Source organism: Pseudophryne corroboree, chromosome 6 (assembly GCF_028390025.1).
Source record: "Pseudophryne corroboree isolate aPseCor3 chromosome 6, aPseCor3.hap2, whole genome shotgun sequence".
Lineage (NCBI taxonomy): Eukaryota > Metazoa > Chordata > Amphibia > Anura > Myobatrachidae > Pseudophryne > Pseudophryne corroboree.
In genome coordinates, this window is record NC_086449.1 from 78,301,017 (window position 1) to 78,319,401 (window position 18,385).

Sequence of the window (18,385 nt, forward strand, 5' to 3'; positions counted from 1 at the left end):
TGGGCTCTACAAGACATCTGTCAGCTACAATAACTGTGTGTAACTATACTAATCTAAGACCCAAGCGAGCTCCACTACGCATGTCACAGCCCTTGCACACTCTCCGAAGAGCTGGCCTCCGGAACATGGGATCGACATATCCTCCTTCGTCTCATACGCTGCCACGACTTCAGATGTGCCAATTTTTTAAGGGGTGGGTTTAGTTATTCTGATTGAGTTGACAATTGAAATGATACTTCTGTCACCCCTTACACAAGCTGCAGGAATAACCAATTTAGAGGGGTATTCATTTAGTGCCGTTTTCTTCTGCTAACCGAAAAAACGGCACTAATTCAACACCGGTGTATTCAATTGCGGGCGTTTTCGACCATTTTTAGTCACTTTTCGCCCATGCCTTTTTTTTTTATGTTGACGAATCGGCAATGGCGAAAATGGACCCAAAAACGGACGAAAACACCTGCGAATTTGCCAAAACACGTGAATCGGCTGTGAATTCGCCAATCCACTTGGTTTTCGCTGGTGCCGTTTTTTTCCACCAGTCGAAAATACGGCACGGGCATTGAATAGGTCGCATGTAAATTCGACCTATAAACAGCCGAAAAGTGCTGTTTTTCACCTGGATGAAAGAACTGGCACTAAGTGAATACGCCCCTTAAGGCCTAATACAGACCTGATCACTGTTGTGTGAAATCGCAAGGTGGGCAATTATCGAATGACTGCGCATGCATACCGATCGTAGTGCGCAGGCGCGAGGCCAATCTGCAAACAAATCCTGAGTCTTTTTTGATTGCTAGGCATACGTAGGTTGATTGGCCGGAAGTGGACGTTTGTGGGTGGTAACTGGACGTTTTCTGGGAGTGTCTTGAAAAGTGCAGGCGTTCCCAAGCGTTTTCAGGGAGGTTGTGTAACGTCAGCTCCGGCCCGATCAGCCCTGGGCTATGCACAGACTAATAAAAACATTCGATGGTGAGTGAGTGGCGAACGGATTTGTAGCTGACCGGTGTTTGCAAAGTTTTTCGCACGGCGTACGCAGACTTGCATTGGGCGGATTTTCACTCTGGCTGGGCGCCGACTATCCGAACGCAAACCTCTGCAAATTCGCAGCGGTGCGATCAGGTCTGAAACTCTGAATTAGGCCCTTAAATACTTCCAGCAAATAAAAAGTTAGCATTTTTCAAAACTAGAATGTAAAACCCCCAAAAGCCTGCAGCCCCTTCTAGGCCGGTCATTGTCTATCTGAACAGTTTAACTCTGTGCGGTGACAAATGTTTATATTCTGCTCCCTGTGTTACAGTATGGTTTTATTTGATTACGCTTTTCCTCGTCCAGCATCTGAAATCACTCTGCATGGTATTATTATATCACACATCTGTTGCTATATTGCACAGTGTGCTACGTTGGCGCAGGGGGAGTTAAATAATCTGGTGTTGTCGTTCTGTTTGCCCCAAGTGCTCATTATTGCCATATAAACCAAACCCAGCTCGAGATCACATGATGAGGTAACACAAGGTCAGCACCAGAGCCCAGGACCCCGTCCAAACATACGCAGACTGCGACGGGGTGGGGGAGTGAGACACTGGAGGGAGAGAAAGTGCTGGGGGTGGAGAAATTGGGGGAAGGAACAGGGGGAGAGAGAGGGGAGGAAAAGCAGGGAGGGTCAGAGGGAAGAGGGGGAAGAGAGAGGGAGGAGAGCTGGAGATGGAATCTTACTACTTTTTCCATATGGCCAATGCTGGAGGAGAACATACATTCCAACACATATAAAACTCCCTGAGCGCCTGCAGTAATGTGGGAGGCTGTAATTATACTGAGTGTATGCTAATACAGGTCGCTGCACACGTTACAGTGAGAGGGATATGTATATTCAACTATCCGTTTAATATATACTGATAATGATCACACTGCACTGTATGATATAATGATGGTGATCACACTGCGCCGTATGATATACTGTAGTGTATACTGATGGTGATCACACTGCACCGTATGATACAGTATATACTGATGGTGGTCACACTGCACCATATGATATATTCTGATGGTGATCACACTGCACCATATGATATAATGATGGTGATCACACTGCACCATATGATATATTCTGATGGTGATCACACTGCACCATATGATATAATGATGGTGATCACACTGCGCCGTATGATATACTGTACTGTATACTGATGGTGATCACACTGCACCGTATGATACAGTATATACTGATGGTGGTCACACTGCACCATATGATATATTCTGATGGTGATCACACTGCACCGTGTGATATATTCTGATGGTGATCACACTGCACTGTATGATATATACTGATGGTGATCACACTGCACCGTATGATACAGTATATACTGATGGTGATCACACTGCACAATATGATATATTCTGATGGTGATCACACTGCACTGTATGATATATACTGATGGTGATCACACTGCACCGTATGATACAGTATATACTGATGGTGATCACACTGCACCATATGATATATTCTGATGGTGATCACACTGCACCATATGATATATTCTGATGGTGATCACACTGCACTGTATGATATATACTGATGGTGATCACACTGCACCGTATGATACAGTATATACTGATGGTGATCACACTGCACCATATGATATATTCTGATGGTGATCACACTGCACTGTATGATATATACTGATGGTGCTCACACTGCACTGTGTGATATATTCTAATGGTGATCACACTGCACTGTATGATATATAATGATGGTGATCACACTGCACAATATGATACAGTATATATATATACTGATAATGATCACACTGCACTGTGTGATATATTCTAATGGTGATCACACTGCACTGTATGATATATACTGATGGTGATCACACTGCACCATATGATATATTCTGATGGTGATCACACTGCACCATATGATATATTCTGATGGTGATCACACTGCACTGTATGATATATACTGATGGTGATCACACTGCACCGTATGATACAGTATATACTGATGGTGATCACACTGCACCATATGATATATTCTGATGGTGATCACACTGCACTGTATGATATATACTGATGGTGCTCACACTGCACTGTGTGATATATTCTAATGGTGATCACACTGCACTGTATGATATATAATGATGGTGATCACACTGCACAATATGATACAGTATATATATATACTGATAATGATCACACTGCACTGTGTGATATATTCTAATGGTGATCACACTACACCGTATGATATATACTGATGGTGGTCACACTGCAGCTTATGATATATTCTGATGTTGAGCACACTATACCGTATGATATATACTGATGGTGATCACACTGCACCGTGTGATATATTCTGATGGTGATCACACTGCACTGTATGATATATACTGATGGTGATCACACTGCACCATATGATATATTCTGATGGTGATCACACTGCACCATATGATATATTCTGATGGTGATCACACTGCACTGTATGATATATACTGATGGTGATCACACTGCACCGTATGATACAGTATATACTGATGGTGATCACACTGCACCATATGATATATTCTGATGGTGATCACACTGCACTGTATGATATATACTGATGGTGCTCACACTGCACTGTGTGATATATTCTAATGGTGATCACACTGCACTGTATGATATATAATGATGGTGATCACACTGCACAATATGATACAGTATATATATATACTGATAATGATCACACTGCACTGTGTGATATATTCTAATGGTGATCACACTACACCGTATGATATATACTGATGGTGGTCACACTGCAGCTTATGATATATTCTGATGTTGAGCACACTATACCGTATGATATATACTGATGGTGATAATACTGCACCGTATGATATATACTGATGGTGATCACTCTGCACCTTATAATATATACTAATGCCAATCACTGTACAATATGTACTGGTGGTGATCACACTGCATTGTATCATACATACTGATAATGATCACACTGCATTATAATATATATTAATAATGATCACAATGCACTGTATAATACAGTATATACTGATAATGATCATCACACTGCACTGTATAATATATATTGATAATGATCACACTGCACAGTATAATATACAGACAATTATAACACAGCAGTGGTTCCCAAACTTTGTTGAATCACGGCGCCATAGAGTATCAGAATTTTTTTCATGACACCCCTAGGCCAAAAGTTTCTTGTTGATAAATTCAGAAAAAATATATTCAATGAAAGTAGATTGTGTTTATATGTCATCCTTATGTACAGTTATGTGGTGAGGGATAAGATTTGCTTCTGTGGGCTCACATATTTTATGATTGGAAGCCACAAGCACTGGTTTTGCCATTACATTGACCATAAATAATTTGAATTGGTCCTGAACCACCAACCCAGGGCATGAGGCACTCAATTTGGGAACCACTGCCGTACTGTATAATATATACTAATAGTGATCACACTGCACTGCACAATACATACCTATAATGAATGATCACATTGCACTATAATATATATTTATAATGATCACACTGCACTGTGTAAAATATACTAATAATGATCATACTGCATGGTATAATATACAAATAATGATAACACCCCACTGTATAATATATACCGATAAGATCTCACTGCACTGTATAATATATACTGACAATAATCACAGTGTACCATATAATGTACACTGATAGTGATCACACCGACCAAACTATACATTATTTACAGATAATGATCACACTACACCGTATAATGATACTAAGTATCTATATACTGATAATGATCACTCTGCACTGGATAATATATACAGATAATGATCACCATGCACTGTATAATGATACTAAGGGAGCAATTTAGTTCACAGTGATCTGCTGCCAAGTGACTCCGAAAGGGTCGTGAAGGCACTAAACGGCAATGTGTCGTTGCTAATTTTTCCAGACAGCGTACTGAGTTGCACCGCAGTAAGCAATGTCTATAATATATACTAATAATGATCACACTGCACTGTACAATATACACTGATAATGACTTCACTGACTGTCTAGTGCATACTGATAATAACATCACTGACTGTCCAATATATACTAATAAAGATCACACTAGACTGTACAATATAATATATACTGATAATGTACTCTCTGCACTGTATAATATATATTACATCACTAGTAATTATCACATTGCACTGAATGATATGCTGATAATGACGATACTGCACCATATAATAATATAGTATCTATGCACTGATAATGACCACACTGCACTGTATAATGATGCTAAGTATGTACAGTACACAGTGACTATGACCTTACTGCGCCGTATAATTTAAATTGATAGTGATCTCACTGCACTATAAGCAGTGTCGGACTGGAGCATGAAGGGCCCACCGGGGGTATGCAGTGGTAGGGGCCCATAATTACAGGTATGGCCAGCCTCCAAAGGGGGTGTGGCCAGCCACCACAGAGGCTTGGCTAACCATTATAGAGTACCTGGTCTGGACTCCTTGATAATTTATATAGTAATTAATGCTAGTGCATGCATGATAATATGCCAGATTAATGACAGCAATATACTGTAGAGAATACATCATAATCCAGTGCAGTATAAGGTAACATATGTATAATATATAATTCAAGTGCACAGTCTAGAACCTGATCCCTAGAGGAGGAGGGCCCCCCAGGCAGTGGGGCCTACCGGTGGTTTCCCCTGTACCCCTGTATGTCAGTCCGAGCCTGACTATAAGGTATTTACAAATACTGATCACACTGCAGTATGTAACGGTAAGGATCTCACTGGTTGCGACCCAGAATATGAGACATCAAGACTTTTAATGTGGATCTTTGTGATGTCTTGGCAGACCTGTTGTGTAATACAAATATACAAATTCATAAATAGATGGTTTTGTATTCAATATTTGGAAGCGTTATAGGGAGAGATTTTTTTGAAGGATTGGGCGAGTTATAGAGAGAGAGGTTATTAGGAGTTATAGGGATAGTGTATATTGAGTAATAGGACTAGTTATAGGGAAAAGGTATATGGAGTAATAGGAGGAGATATAGGGAGAGGGTATATGGAGTAATAGGAGGAGATATAGGGAGAGGTTATATGGAGTAATAGGAGGAGATATAGGGATAGTGTATATTGAGTAATAGGACTAGTTATAGGGAAAAGGTATATGGAGTAATAGGAGGAGATATAGGGAGAGGGTATATGGAGTAATAGGAGGAGATATAGGGAGAGGGTATATGGAGTAATAGGAGGAGATATAGGGAGAGGTTATATGGAGTAATAGGAGGGGATATAGGGAGAGGGTATATGGAGTAATAGGAGGAGATATAGGGAGAGGGTATATGGAGTAATAGGAGGAGATATAGGGAGAGGTTATATGGAGTAATAGGAGGAGATATAGGGAGAGGTTATATGGAGTAATAGGAGGTGATATAGGGAGAGGTTATATGGAGTAATAGGAGGGGATATAGGGAGAGGTTATATTGAGTAATAGGAGGTGATATAGGGAGAGGGTATATGGAGTAATAGGAGGAGATATAGGGAGAGGTTATATGGAGTAATAGGAGGAGATATAGGGAGAGGTTATATGGAGTAATAGGAGGAGATATAGGGAGAGGTATATGGAGTAATAGGAGGAGATATAGGGAGAGGTATATGGAGATATAGGAGGATATATAGGGAGAGGTTATATTGAGTAATAGGAGGAGATTATGGTGCAATATTAAGGATCCCTGAGGTTTACCATGGAGGGACCGGAGTTTTACTAAGGAGGGACCACAGCAGATGTCTCTGATATTACTGACAGCAAATGCAGCTTCCATAGGTTTCTCAGATAAAGTAACCTATAGGCTATAATAGGCAAATGCTATCTCAAGATGAATTCACGTTAGAAAATAATAAATGATAAATATGCCTCATAGGGCGAGAATATGTAGATAGAGGTTATTGGACCATTCTCATTAAAGTGACCAACAGTAGTTTTGTAGCAAATATCACTGAGGATAATTACTAAAATATTGCAAGTTTTCAGCAACCAAATACATCCAATCAGGAATGTGCGTTGAGCGATCTAGTGAAAATGAAGCCAATGTCTTAAAAGTTGATATTGGCTACTGTACATGTGTGATTCTCTGCTTTTATGGTGTATATCATCCATTGCCATTTATTTATGTTGGTCCGGATGAGATGTTTGCACGAGACAAATGCTTATATACAAAGACATATTTCTAAAACTCCAGCAATATGCACCACTAATGCACTTTTAATGTATAGAAAACTAGCAATTATCACTTTCTAAATTATCTGATGCTTCCACATCATTAGTGTATAATAATTAATAATTTTTTTTTTGTTACCTTTGGCTTTTTTTCTATTGCAGAGTTGCTGCTGCATGTTTTACTGGTTAACATTCTGCGCTCCTCCTTCCTATCCTGCATGGAATCACTAACACTGACCGATCCTCAGCTGTACGAATTGCAAAAAGCCACCGCCAGATTCTGGCATTTTTTATTTATTTCTACATAATCCATGCAGTAAGTAATCTGTTATATACTGTACCTTTTTTTTTCTTTCTTTCTTTCTTTCTTTCTTTCTTTTTTTCTTTCTTTCTTTCTCTTTCACAAAAAGCCCCCATATTTACTGTATACGCTACATTTTATATACAGCAATTGGAGGAAGTCACTTTCCGTCTTGTGCACATAAGCATGTGTTGATGTATCTCATATGGTATATGCGTGCTTAGACATATACTATTTATTTCATTTTGCAGTCCAATGGGGGAGGGGGGGGGGAATGTAGCCCTAGCGTATGCACATTAGAAGAGTACGGCAAATATACAATAATTACGTGTTCCCGGATACTAATCTTTAATGCCCATGCACGGGTCTCCAAAAACATGCTGCCCGCCAAGTTCCCAGAGACAAATATTTACTGCGCATGCACAAATCACCAGGAAAATGGACACTTCGCCATGTTCCAAGTGATTTCTCCGGCATCAGTGGCACCGATATAGGACTCCGGAGAAGTAAGTAATAAATATGGGTGCATGGTTTGTGGTGTGGGTTACCCTGGACCCAGGGGCCCGTGTCCACCACCCTGCACCCATTAGAGAAACAGCATGATAAAGAGCAGAGCTATAACCAAAACGTTTCTGACATCTTTGGCTATGCTTTAAGCCTAAGGAACACCTTGTTTGTTTTTTTCTACAAGTGCGTCTTTATACCATTTTGGTATGGCTTAAAAGTCCATATGAAACAAAACATAGCAGGCTGTTGTGTGGCTGCACTCACGGTTTATACAAAAGTAATGGGTCAACACGCATTCAACGTTCCAATTTTATAACAAAGCCTTTAATTAATTAGAAATATATATATATATATATATATATATATACACACACACACACACTTAAGGTTTATATATATGAGATATGGGGGATAACAATAAGTAATCCACAATCTTTAAACAGCTGTTACATTATAAATACACCATGCGACACATACCTAGCTATCTACAGACAGATGGTAAAGAGATTGAGTACTGATAGGTAACGTGAAATATGAAAATAATATTATATAATTTTTGCAATCATAAAACTATTATATGATGGTGTGTAGTCATGGGAAATAGAGATCACTTCCTATATTCAAAATGACTGAAATGCTGCTCAAAATATTCTGCCATGTTCTACAATTTGATTTCTATGGAAGCTCACTATACATTTGCAGAGCTAGCTAGCTGCAGTTGCAGAGCGATCCTTGCTCTGCGGACGGTTGCAGAGCCATTTTCACTCAACATAAAGGACCTGAATTTTGCACCGCCGCAGAGCTGGCAGTAGTCTTCTAGTCTAGTTGCGTTCTGTAGTTTTAACAGGATTACTATCATAATGGTTCTATTTAGCACATCGGCGGAGAAATGCATTTCTAGGTGCAATTTGAGCAAGGTAACAAAAAGCTCAATGCACAGAGGATTAATAAAGACGACCCCAAAGTTCCATCATTAATATGAGTAATTTAAAACATAAATGAGCAGTATCTTAGTTTGAGAACTCAACAGTTGAATTTAATGAGAGTGCTTTGGTACTAAAGTTATTGCTTAGACTTTATTGTAGCATTTGCAATTTTGTGCAGTACACCTATTTACATTTTACCATCTTATCTGTACACCCAGACGCACTTCTAGGTTGAGGAGACTTCTCTGGAGAATGCCCACACTTTGGCGCACCCGGCCAGTGCACGCACAGCCATAGCATTTTGCGGAGTGTATGCAATACTTTTCAGAAATGAGGCCCACATTTTAAAATATGGGCAACACAATGCACGACAAGTCAAACATTAGCAGAGAAAGTGGCTGTGAAATGGAAAGTATGACATGAAGCAGAAGTGTAATAGGTGTAATATTAAGTTATTGATAGAGACAGACAAGCACTGAATCAAAAGAGCCAGTTTAGCACAGGGAATAAAGACAAGGAAACCAGGAGAAAGCATAGCAGGTAAGGGTGGGCGGAGGAGGGGGGGGGGGGGGGGGGGGCAGGTGGCGTTTTCAGGCAAAGTGGTTATTTACCAGCATGCAAATTAGGCACCAAGCAAGCTAATATATGACTGATCGGTACTGGATTTCTCAGATTTGCTCTTTGTTAGTAAATAAGACGCAGAAAATAGAACACTGGCAAGGAAATAGGAGAGTAGGTGAGTTGGGGTTAATGGGTGGAGGGAGTTCTATGTGTATGCAGTGACAGGAGGCAGTCTAACTATACACCTTAAACAGTGCTGAGGGTGTACCTGAGTGAGGCAGTAGGGTGAGTACATCTCTCCGGCTCCCTCACACGTCTCTGTTCTCTCTTTGCTTTCTCAAACTCTCTGGCTGCCGTCTATGGCAGTCTCATTTTGTGCGGAGGGTTCTTCAGTCCAGGAATATTTTTTGCACCGGATGTCTCTTAAACTTTGGATCTAGATGTCTCTTCTCTGGATCTAGATGTCTCTTTCTGTGGTTCTCTATTCCTGTTTGATGTCTGAGCTTCTGCGTGTCTTTCACAAAGCGTGTGTCTATTATTTTAGACGTGTATTTTACCGCAGATGTCTCGTGCTGGGATTCTCTCTCTCTCTCTCTCTCTGGCTATCTTGTTTCTTTGTGTATGCCCCTCTGATGTCTCTTTCTTCCACGGTCTCCTTCTTCGTATGACTCTGAAAAGTTCAGAGAAAGTTTTGAAAATACACAGAAAAAAAATGTAGAAAAAAAAGAGAGGAGAGAAGAGACAGCCAAACTCAGAAAAGAGACTGAAAAGAGACATGTGTGAAATGAAGAGACAGTCAGATATGGCATATGAGTACATATCAGAAAAAAAATGAGGAAATTCACCACCTATCTCATCTGGGAGTGCAGTTCTCATTGCAAAATGGAATATGCACAAAGTAAATGTCCAAGAAAGATGGCAGACAGGGAGCGCCTTCGGAGCGAAACAGGAGAAAGAAATCAAAAGTAAAAATGTGTGCCGGTACCTTATCCTCATCACTCCTATCTCAGTATTGCCCCCTTCCTTCACATATCTCACTGCTTCTTTAATTCCCTTAAGTCTCTACTCTCTTCCCTAATCTTTGTTCTTCTGTCACTTGTGTCTGTCTGCTCATTCCACCTCTAAACTTCCAGTTACTCTGTATAACCTTAACTTAACATCCGTGCGCCCAAATGTGCAAGGACTGGGATGCCCACGTTCCGCATCCATACAAGCTGAAATACCTATGTAAGCACTCAAGTGGCTATGCATGAAACTACTATCAGTGGCACGACCGAGACACTCACATATCTCGCGCATAAGCCGGATCCGATTACCACCCTGGATTTCCCGCTTCATTTTCAATATTTTTCTCCTGGTATGTGCCTGAAATTGCAACAGAGGCAGATTCCATATAACCTCTCACTACTGTATATCTCTTCCTATTACTCCATATAACCTCTCCCTACTGTGTATATCCTCCTATTACTCCATATAACCTCTCCCTATATCTCCTCCTATTACTCCATATAACCTCTCCCTATAACTCCTCCTATAACTCCATATAACCTCTCCCTACTGTATATCTCTTCCTGTTATTCCATATAACATCTCGCTATAACTCCTCCTATTACTCCATATAACCTCTCCCTACTGTACATCTCTTCCTATTACTCCATATAACCTCTCCCTACTGTATATCTCTTCCTATTACTCCATATAACCTCTCCCTACTGTATATCTCTTCCTGTTATTCCATATACCATCTCGCTATAACTCCTCCTATTGCTCCATATAACCTCTCCCTACTGTATATCTCTTCCTATTACTCCATATAACCTCTCCCTACTGTATATCTCTTCCTATTACTCCATATAACCTCTCCCTACTGTATATCTCTTCATATTACTCCATATAGCCTCTCCCTATATCTCCTCCTATTACTTCATATAACCTCTCCCTATATCTCCTCCTATTACTCCATATAACCTCTCCCTATATCTCCTCCTATTACTCCATATAACCTCTCCCTATATCTCCTCCTATTACTCCATATAACCTTTCCCTGTATCTCCTTCTAGTACTCCATATACCCTCTCCCTATATCTCCTACTATTACTCCATATAACCTCTCCCTATAACTCCTCCTATTACTTCATATAACCTCTCCCTATAACTCCTCCTATTACTCCATATAACCTCTCCCTATAACTCCTCCTATTACTTCATATAACCTCTCCCTATATCTCTTCCTATTACTCCATATAATCTCTCCCTACTGTATATCTCTTCCTATTACTCCATATAACCTCTCCCTATAACTCCTATTATTCCATATATCCTCCCCCTATATCGCCTCCTAATACCCCATATATCCTCTCCCTACTGTATATCTCTTCCTATTACTCCATATAACCTCTCCCTACTGTATATCTCTTCCTATTACTCCATATAACCTCTCCCTACTGTATATATCTTCCTATTACTCCATATAACCTCTTCCTATATCTCCTTCTATTACTCCATATATAACCTCTCCCTACTGTATATCTTTTCCTATTACTCCATATAACCTCTTCCTATATCTCCTCCTATTACTCCATATAACCTCTCCCTACTGTATATCTCTTCCTATTACTCCATATAACCTCTCCCTACTGTATATCTCTTCCTATTACTCCATATAACCTCTCCCTATATCTCCTCCTATTACTTCATATAACCTATCCCTGTATCTCCTCCTATTACTCCTTATAAGCTCTCTCTATATCCTCTCCTACTACTCCATATAACCTCTCCCTATATCTCCTCCTATTACTCCATATAACCTCTCCCTATATCTCCTCCTATTACTTCATATAACCTCTCCCTATATCTCCTCCTATTACTCCATATATCCTCTCCCTATATCTCTTCCTATTACTCCATATAACCTCTCCCTACTGTATATCTCTTCCTATTACTCCATATAACCTCTCCCTATAACTCCTCCTATTATTCCATATATCCTCTCCCTATATCTCCTCCTATTACTCCATATAACCTCTCCCTATAACTCCTCCTATTACTCCATATAACCTATTCCTGTATCTCCGCCTATTACTCCATATTACCTCTCCTTATGTCTCCTCCTGTTACTACGTATACCCTCTCCCTATATCTCCTCCTATTACTCCATATAACCTCTCTCTATGGGGGACATTTACTAAGCAGTGATAAGAGTGGAGAAGTGAGCCAGTGGAGAAGTGCCCATGGCAACCAATCAGCACTGATGTAGCATCTATAATTTGTATACTATAAAATTATACAGGGCTGCTGATTGGTTGATAGGGAAACTTCTCCACTGGCTCACTTCTCAGCTCTTATCACTGCTTAGTAAATGTCCCCCATAATCTCCTATTACTCCATTTAACCTTTATCTACTGTATATCTTTTCTTACTCCATGTAACCTTTCCATTTATCTCTTATTATTACTCAATATAAACTCTCACTATATCTCCTGCTATTACTCCATACAACCTATATCTACTGTATATCTCCTAATTACTCTATATAACCTCTCCCGATAACTCCTTCTATTACTCTGTATAACCTGTGTAAGTCATCCTATTACTGCATATAATATTTGCTTATATCTCTTTCTATTACTCCATATAATCTCTCCATATATCTCTTGCTATTACCCCGTGTAATTTTTCACTATACTTCCTCCTATTACCCCATATAACGTCTCTCTGTATCTCCTGCAATTACCCCATATAGGGGTATATTCAATTGAAGTCGGATCCATTCCGACATTCATTTGTCGGAATGGATCTGACTTGGGATATTCAATGTCATCTCAATTTGACTTTTAAAAAAGTCGAATTGAGATGTAGGAGCTGAGACAGGGAGAGCCGCGGGCAGACTGAGCAGAGCTGCGCTAGGCTCTCCCACCCTCCCTGTCTCTCTGCCTCACAGCCATCCCTGCATCACAGCCGCTACCCACCGCAGCGTCCACCCGGCTCCAGCAAGCGAGGTCTCGCTTGCTGGAGCCGGGTGGATGCTGCTGTGAGCAGCGGCTGTGACATCCTCCAGCGCTGCTCACCCCGTCTGCCTGCGGCTCCCCGTCTCCGGCGCTGCCCATCTCCAGCACTGCCTGCCTGGGGGTCTGGCTGCCCGCGGCTCCCCGTCTCCGGCGCTGCCCGTCTCCAGCACTTCCCACCGGGGGGGGGGGGTGTCTGGCTGCCCGCGGCTCCCCAGTCTCCCCGCGAGTCTTCCCCCTCTCTCCTCCACTAAGGTCCCTAATCTCAGTCCGACATATTTTTATGTTGGACTGAGATGGTCGGAAACGGGGCCAAATCCTGTCGAATTTGGCCCCGTTTCCCTCAAAAGTACGTGAATTGGCAGCTATACCGCCGATTCACGTACTATTCGACAAGTCGAATTCCCCGACTTGTCGAATAAAAACAGCTGGGATTGAATAGGTTGAATCACGATTCGACCTTAAAAAGTCGTAAACTTCCGTCTTTTCGACAGATGGCAGCTTTCGACACCAATTGAATATACCCCATAATCTCTCCCTATGTCTTCTCCTATTACTCCATATTATCTCTTCCTATTACTCCTATTATTACTCCATATAGCCTTACCCTATATCTCCTCCTATTACTCCATAAACTGTACATCTCCCTATAACACCTCATTTTAATTTACTCCATATAAACTCTCTGTGCCTCCACGTACTCCTACCACTTTTATTATAGTTGTTATACAGTTGTTGTTGTTGTTGTTACTACCATTGATACACAATGACATTATGCAATACAATATGGGGGTATATGCCAGTCATGGCACTAGGGCCAAGCACAAGTACTGTAATCCACAGCAGCACTACCACACATGGTTCTAAGCAGTTTGTACAAAGATTATTAGAGGTAGTTTCCCATGTGGGTGTGGACATCCATTAAGGTACATCAAACAGCCCAGAATATGTGGTTAAGAAAATAGCAAGTTTACAATAAATTAAGATGCAGTACCACCTATGGCCACCAGTCAGTACTTTTCCATTCAAACTGTATGTAATTGTACCTTGTTGTTTTTTTGTAGACTATTCTAGGGAACAATTCATACATACTGTAGTTGTGTTTATGATATATGTGTTATGCCAATGTTAAATTTGTACTACCAACTAAAGTGTTGAACATTTTGGTTCACGTACAAACTGGTTGCAGAGGAGTGATAGGAGAGGGAAGGCCAGTGAGAAATCGCAATTTCTGACTCCCCTCCCCTTAAAATGTTACACAGCCACGGTTTTAAACTTATCCTTTGATCTCTGGGCCTAGGGATAAAAGTCAGGCAATGGACCTATAATATTCTGCACCTTCCCTAGATGGTGGGGCAGTTTAAAAATGTAAACACCGAAATGCTATGTTCATCCTTTTCCCATTCTATGGAACCTTTTACAACTGGAATACCCCCATGTTCTTGCCTTTGCATGCAATTACTTATTATATAACATAACTTAGCGTCTTTCTCACGGCTGGACATCATCTGTACAAATAAGGGTAGTCCAGAAGGTAACTGCCTGCTTATCCAAACCCAGCCAAATCTCATCCTAACCCTCTGTTCTACACTCTCCATGTACCCCATATGTGTCACCCCTGTCTGTCTATCCCTCCCCTTTAGAATGTAAGCTCTCACGAGCAGGGCCCTCTTCCCTCATGTGCTTATCCTTTCTTACTTTAATAATCTTCAACTGCATCAACTCCAGCAGTCTTCTGCCACCTGATACTTATTCCAGTGTCATCTGCTGATGTAACTATGTATATTTACTCTGTACTTGTCCTATACTGTCATCAACTGTAAGTTGCTGTTTTCCTGTTTGATTATTTATGTACTCTGTAATTGGGCGCTGCGGAACCCTTGTGGTGCCATATAAATAAAGGATAATAATAATAATAATAATAATAATAATAAATACCCCTCCTTCACTGGCTTTTCTTTAATGGGTGCAATGTGTTTGTTGCACACAGGCCCCCTGGAACCAGGGGGGGAGCCCAAACCGCACACACTGCTCCCATATTTGAATACTTACCTCTCCAAAGTCCAACGTTTGGCGCTGTAGATGCTGCGAAAGTCAAAGCCAAAATGGCTGCCGCGCATGCGTAGTAGTGAAATTGGTCTCCGGACCATGGCAGATGCCATTTTTCCGGAGACCTGCGCATGCACAGTAGACTGTGGGGGACTACTGTGCTGTGCAGAGGAGGGGGCCCACCTGGAGTCTGCACAGGGGCCACATTCTCTGTTAAAATGCCCTAGCCCTCCCTGAATATAGTATATTCATCATCCAAATTAATACTCAGTGCCCCAGCCCCTTGTCCGTGTTACTCATGCACACTATACCTTGGGGTGTGAAGTTTATTACAAAAGTGGTTAGGAGTGTATTTTTGATTTAAAAATCAATGTTAATAATAATTGATACATTTGTACACACATTCAGTCATATTATACTGGTATACTCTGCATTACTATGAACTGCAGCACACGCTAGCTCTTTCACAGTAATTAATTAAGAGTCCAGATCAGATCTTGGCTGGGATTAATCTTTCCTTTCACACATGGCGATCAGTGGGAGGGGGCGTGCACAAGTAGGGGGACACGTCTTGTCAAAATAAACACAAATACAGACGCTCCGAGGAGAGAGAGAGGGAAAGAGTGTGTGTGTGAGAAAGAGAGAGGGAAGGAGGGGGGAGGGGGGGGGGGGAGTATGCAGGGACTGTGACATAGGCCTCACTTGGCACCACTGTAGAATGCAGCAAAAGATTAGTTATTGCTTATCATCTTAGCATCTGATCTAACCAGGAATAAATTCAATTTATGCAGTCATTCCAACGTAGATATTTTAGTGAACGGATGGCAACATGCGTGTGTTTGTTTCTGCCTGATAACTACTTACTGAAATTTCTTGATGGTTTGCTGTATTTACACTTGCAGTTTTGTAGTCATTTTTGACTGCGGTACCCCTCACAACCACCTGACCCTAGCTGTCCAGAGGCAATACAACTTTGGTTGGTCCTTGACTAACCATTATAACTGTGTAACTATTGCTATACGTAAGCAAAATGCAATCCTTCTTGGCTATTGGACATGGAAGATGGAAAAACTAATGCTGTACCATTTTTTTAATTGTTTTGTAGCTTGGAATCTAACCAACTAACAATCTGCGCTCTTTGGCCATCCATAAGTTCTGCTATATTGACAAAAATTGTAGCCAACTATTTAGTTGATAAAGGGATCCTTCTGCTGAATCCCCATGTAGAACGCACAGTACTTCTACTACAAATCATGGTTACTGAATTCAGTTTATAGGCAACTGTAGGTGCCCCTGTTTCTGCCGAGTGCTTTCCACTATTGGAGGACGATATACCGGCCGTTGAAGCTAGTGTAGCTGTTCCTAATCTTTTTTTTTTACCTTGAAGCCATGTTATTATTGGTACACAGGAGATCTAGAGGTATCAGACAATCTCCTGATCTACTCCTCTATAGCAGAACAGGTGGTGTCAACGGAGGAACCAGATGGGATTTCATTCATCAAGGAAGGACTGCATCATGTTTTACCTTGACAGATCCCAGTTTTTTTCCAGCATCTGCTATGCCCGGTGAGCATGGTTAGGAAGTGGTGTGATTTAGCCTCAGAGAAGGAAGAAGGTCAGCATAGACCCAGTCATTTTGTAGTAATTTGCTCCTCATCCTCAGCTCATCCTTCCTCACTGGTGCCGCAGAGGAGGTCTAGGTCCTTGGCACCCTAATAATAGCCTGCTCACCAGTATCACTGTGTATTGAGACACAAATAGTTTATAGGAAAGAGGAATCTTACGCATGATACAAACTGATGATGTTTTGCAGTTAATCTTATCCTGCGGCATTCCACCTTTTGGAAATATGAGACTGTAATTGGTCACTTTGAATAATTCAAGGAATCCTTGTGATTCTCAAACTAGCGCTCTGTTACCAAGTGTATCCATTTATATCCCCTGTTGTATTGTTCTTCATTCTGTACATCTACCAATCTGCAGAGTTGGCCTTGGCTGACTGCCTTTCTGGGCTGCCATGTCTGCAGTTATTCTCTTTACCATTACTGCTATGGTTTCTGGCTCTAGTCATGTTCTAAAAGCCTTAGATTTTAATTTCAGTTCAGAATTGCAAGTGACGATTATTGTTACGTATAACCTAACAGCTAGGATTTTTGCAGGCAGTCTCATTTTTCAGTGGTCACATGGTCTTACCTATAGGTACGTGTGACTTGAATAAGTTTAGTGCTGGGTGGATCAGATTGAGGCTAGCCAAGTTGACCTTGGAGATGGCTCTTGGTTAGTTAAGCTCTGTGGCCACACACTAAAAATGGCACAATAAACTCACAAATAACTAATTGCTCTGAGCACTCTTGACTACTGACCCTCTGTTACCCACTGATGGACCCCAAGAAGCACAAAGTTGGCTCAAGATTTCAGGTGATTAAAGACAAGCAACAATGTCTGGGTATTTTCAAAGTACTTCACCAGCAGAAATACAGACCTATGACTAGCGTTACTATTCTCCGCAATAAGACCCCCACTATCTTAATGGAGACCACAGGGATCCCTGCCCAGATGGTCTACACAAAGTGTAAACACTATAATCTATGATAATTACACTTATACCCAACACACTGGTAGACTTGCACCATGTGATACTTGCTGTTAATGTCGATATCTGCAAGTTAAGAGATTGCACAGATCACACTGAGACTAAGGACCAGTTTGTTTTTTCACGCAATGATCTTATTATAGCCCAGGATGCAGGTGTCCACTCAGATAGAGAAAATTGTGGATTTCTGCCCTAGTATTCCAAAATAACATGAAAA

The 18,385-nt window shown here is 41.0% G+C and overlaps 1 protein-coding gene across 6 annotated transcripts in view; it reads right to left on the bottom strand.

The window, feature by feature from the left end:
* Positions 1-18,385, bottom strand: part of NFIX (nuclear factor I X) — a 185,716-nt gene that overhangs the window by 159,305 nt on the left and 8,026 nt on the right. For all 6 annotated transcript variants that reach the window (XM_063931254.1, XM_063931257.1, XM_063931251.1 and 3 more), the window contains one exon: positions 9,790-10,191. In XM_063931254.1, coding sequence (XP_063787324.1) covers positions 9,790-9,816 — 27 coding nt within the window. In that variant the 5' untranslated portion in view covers positions 9,817-10,191. The remainder of the gene's footprint in view (positions 1-9,789; positions 10,192-18,385) is intronic.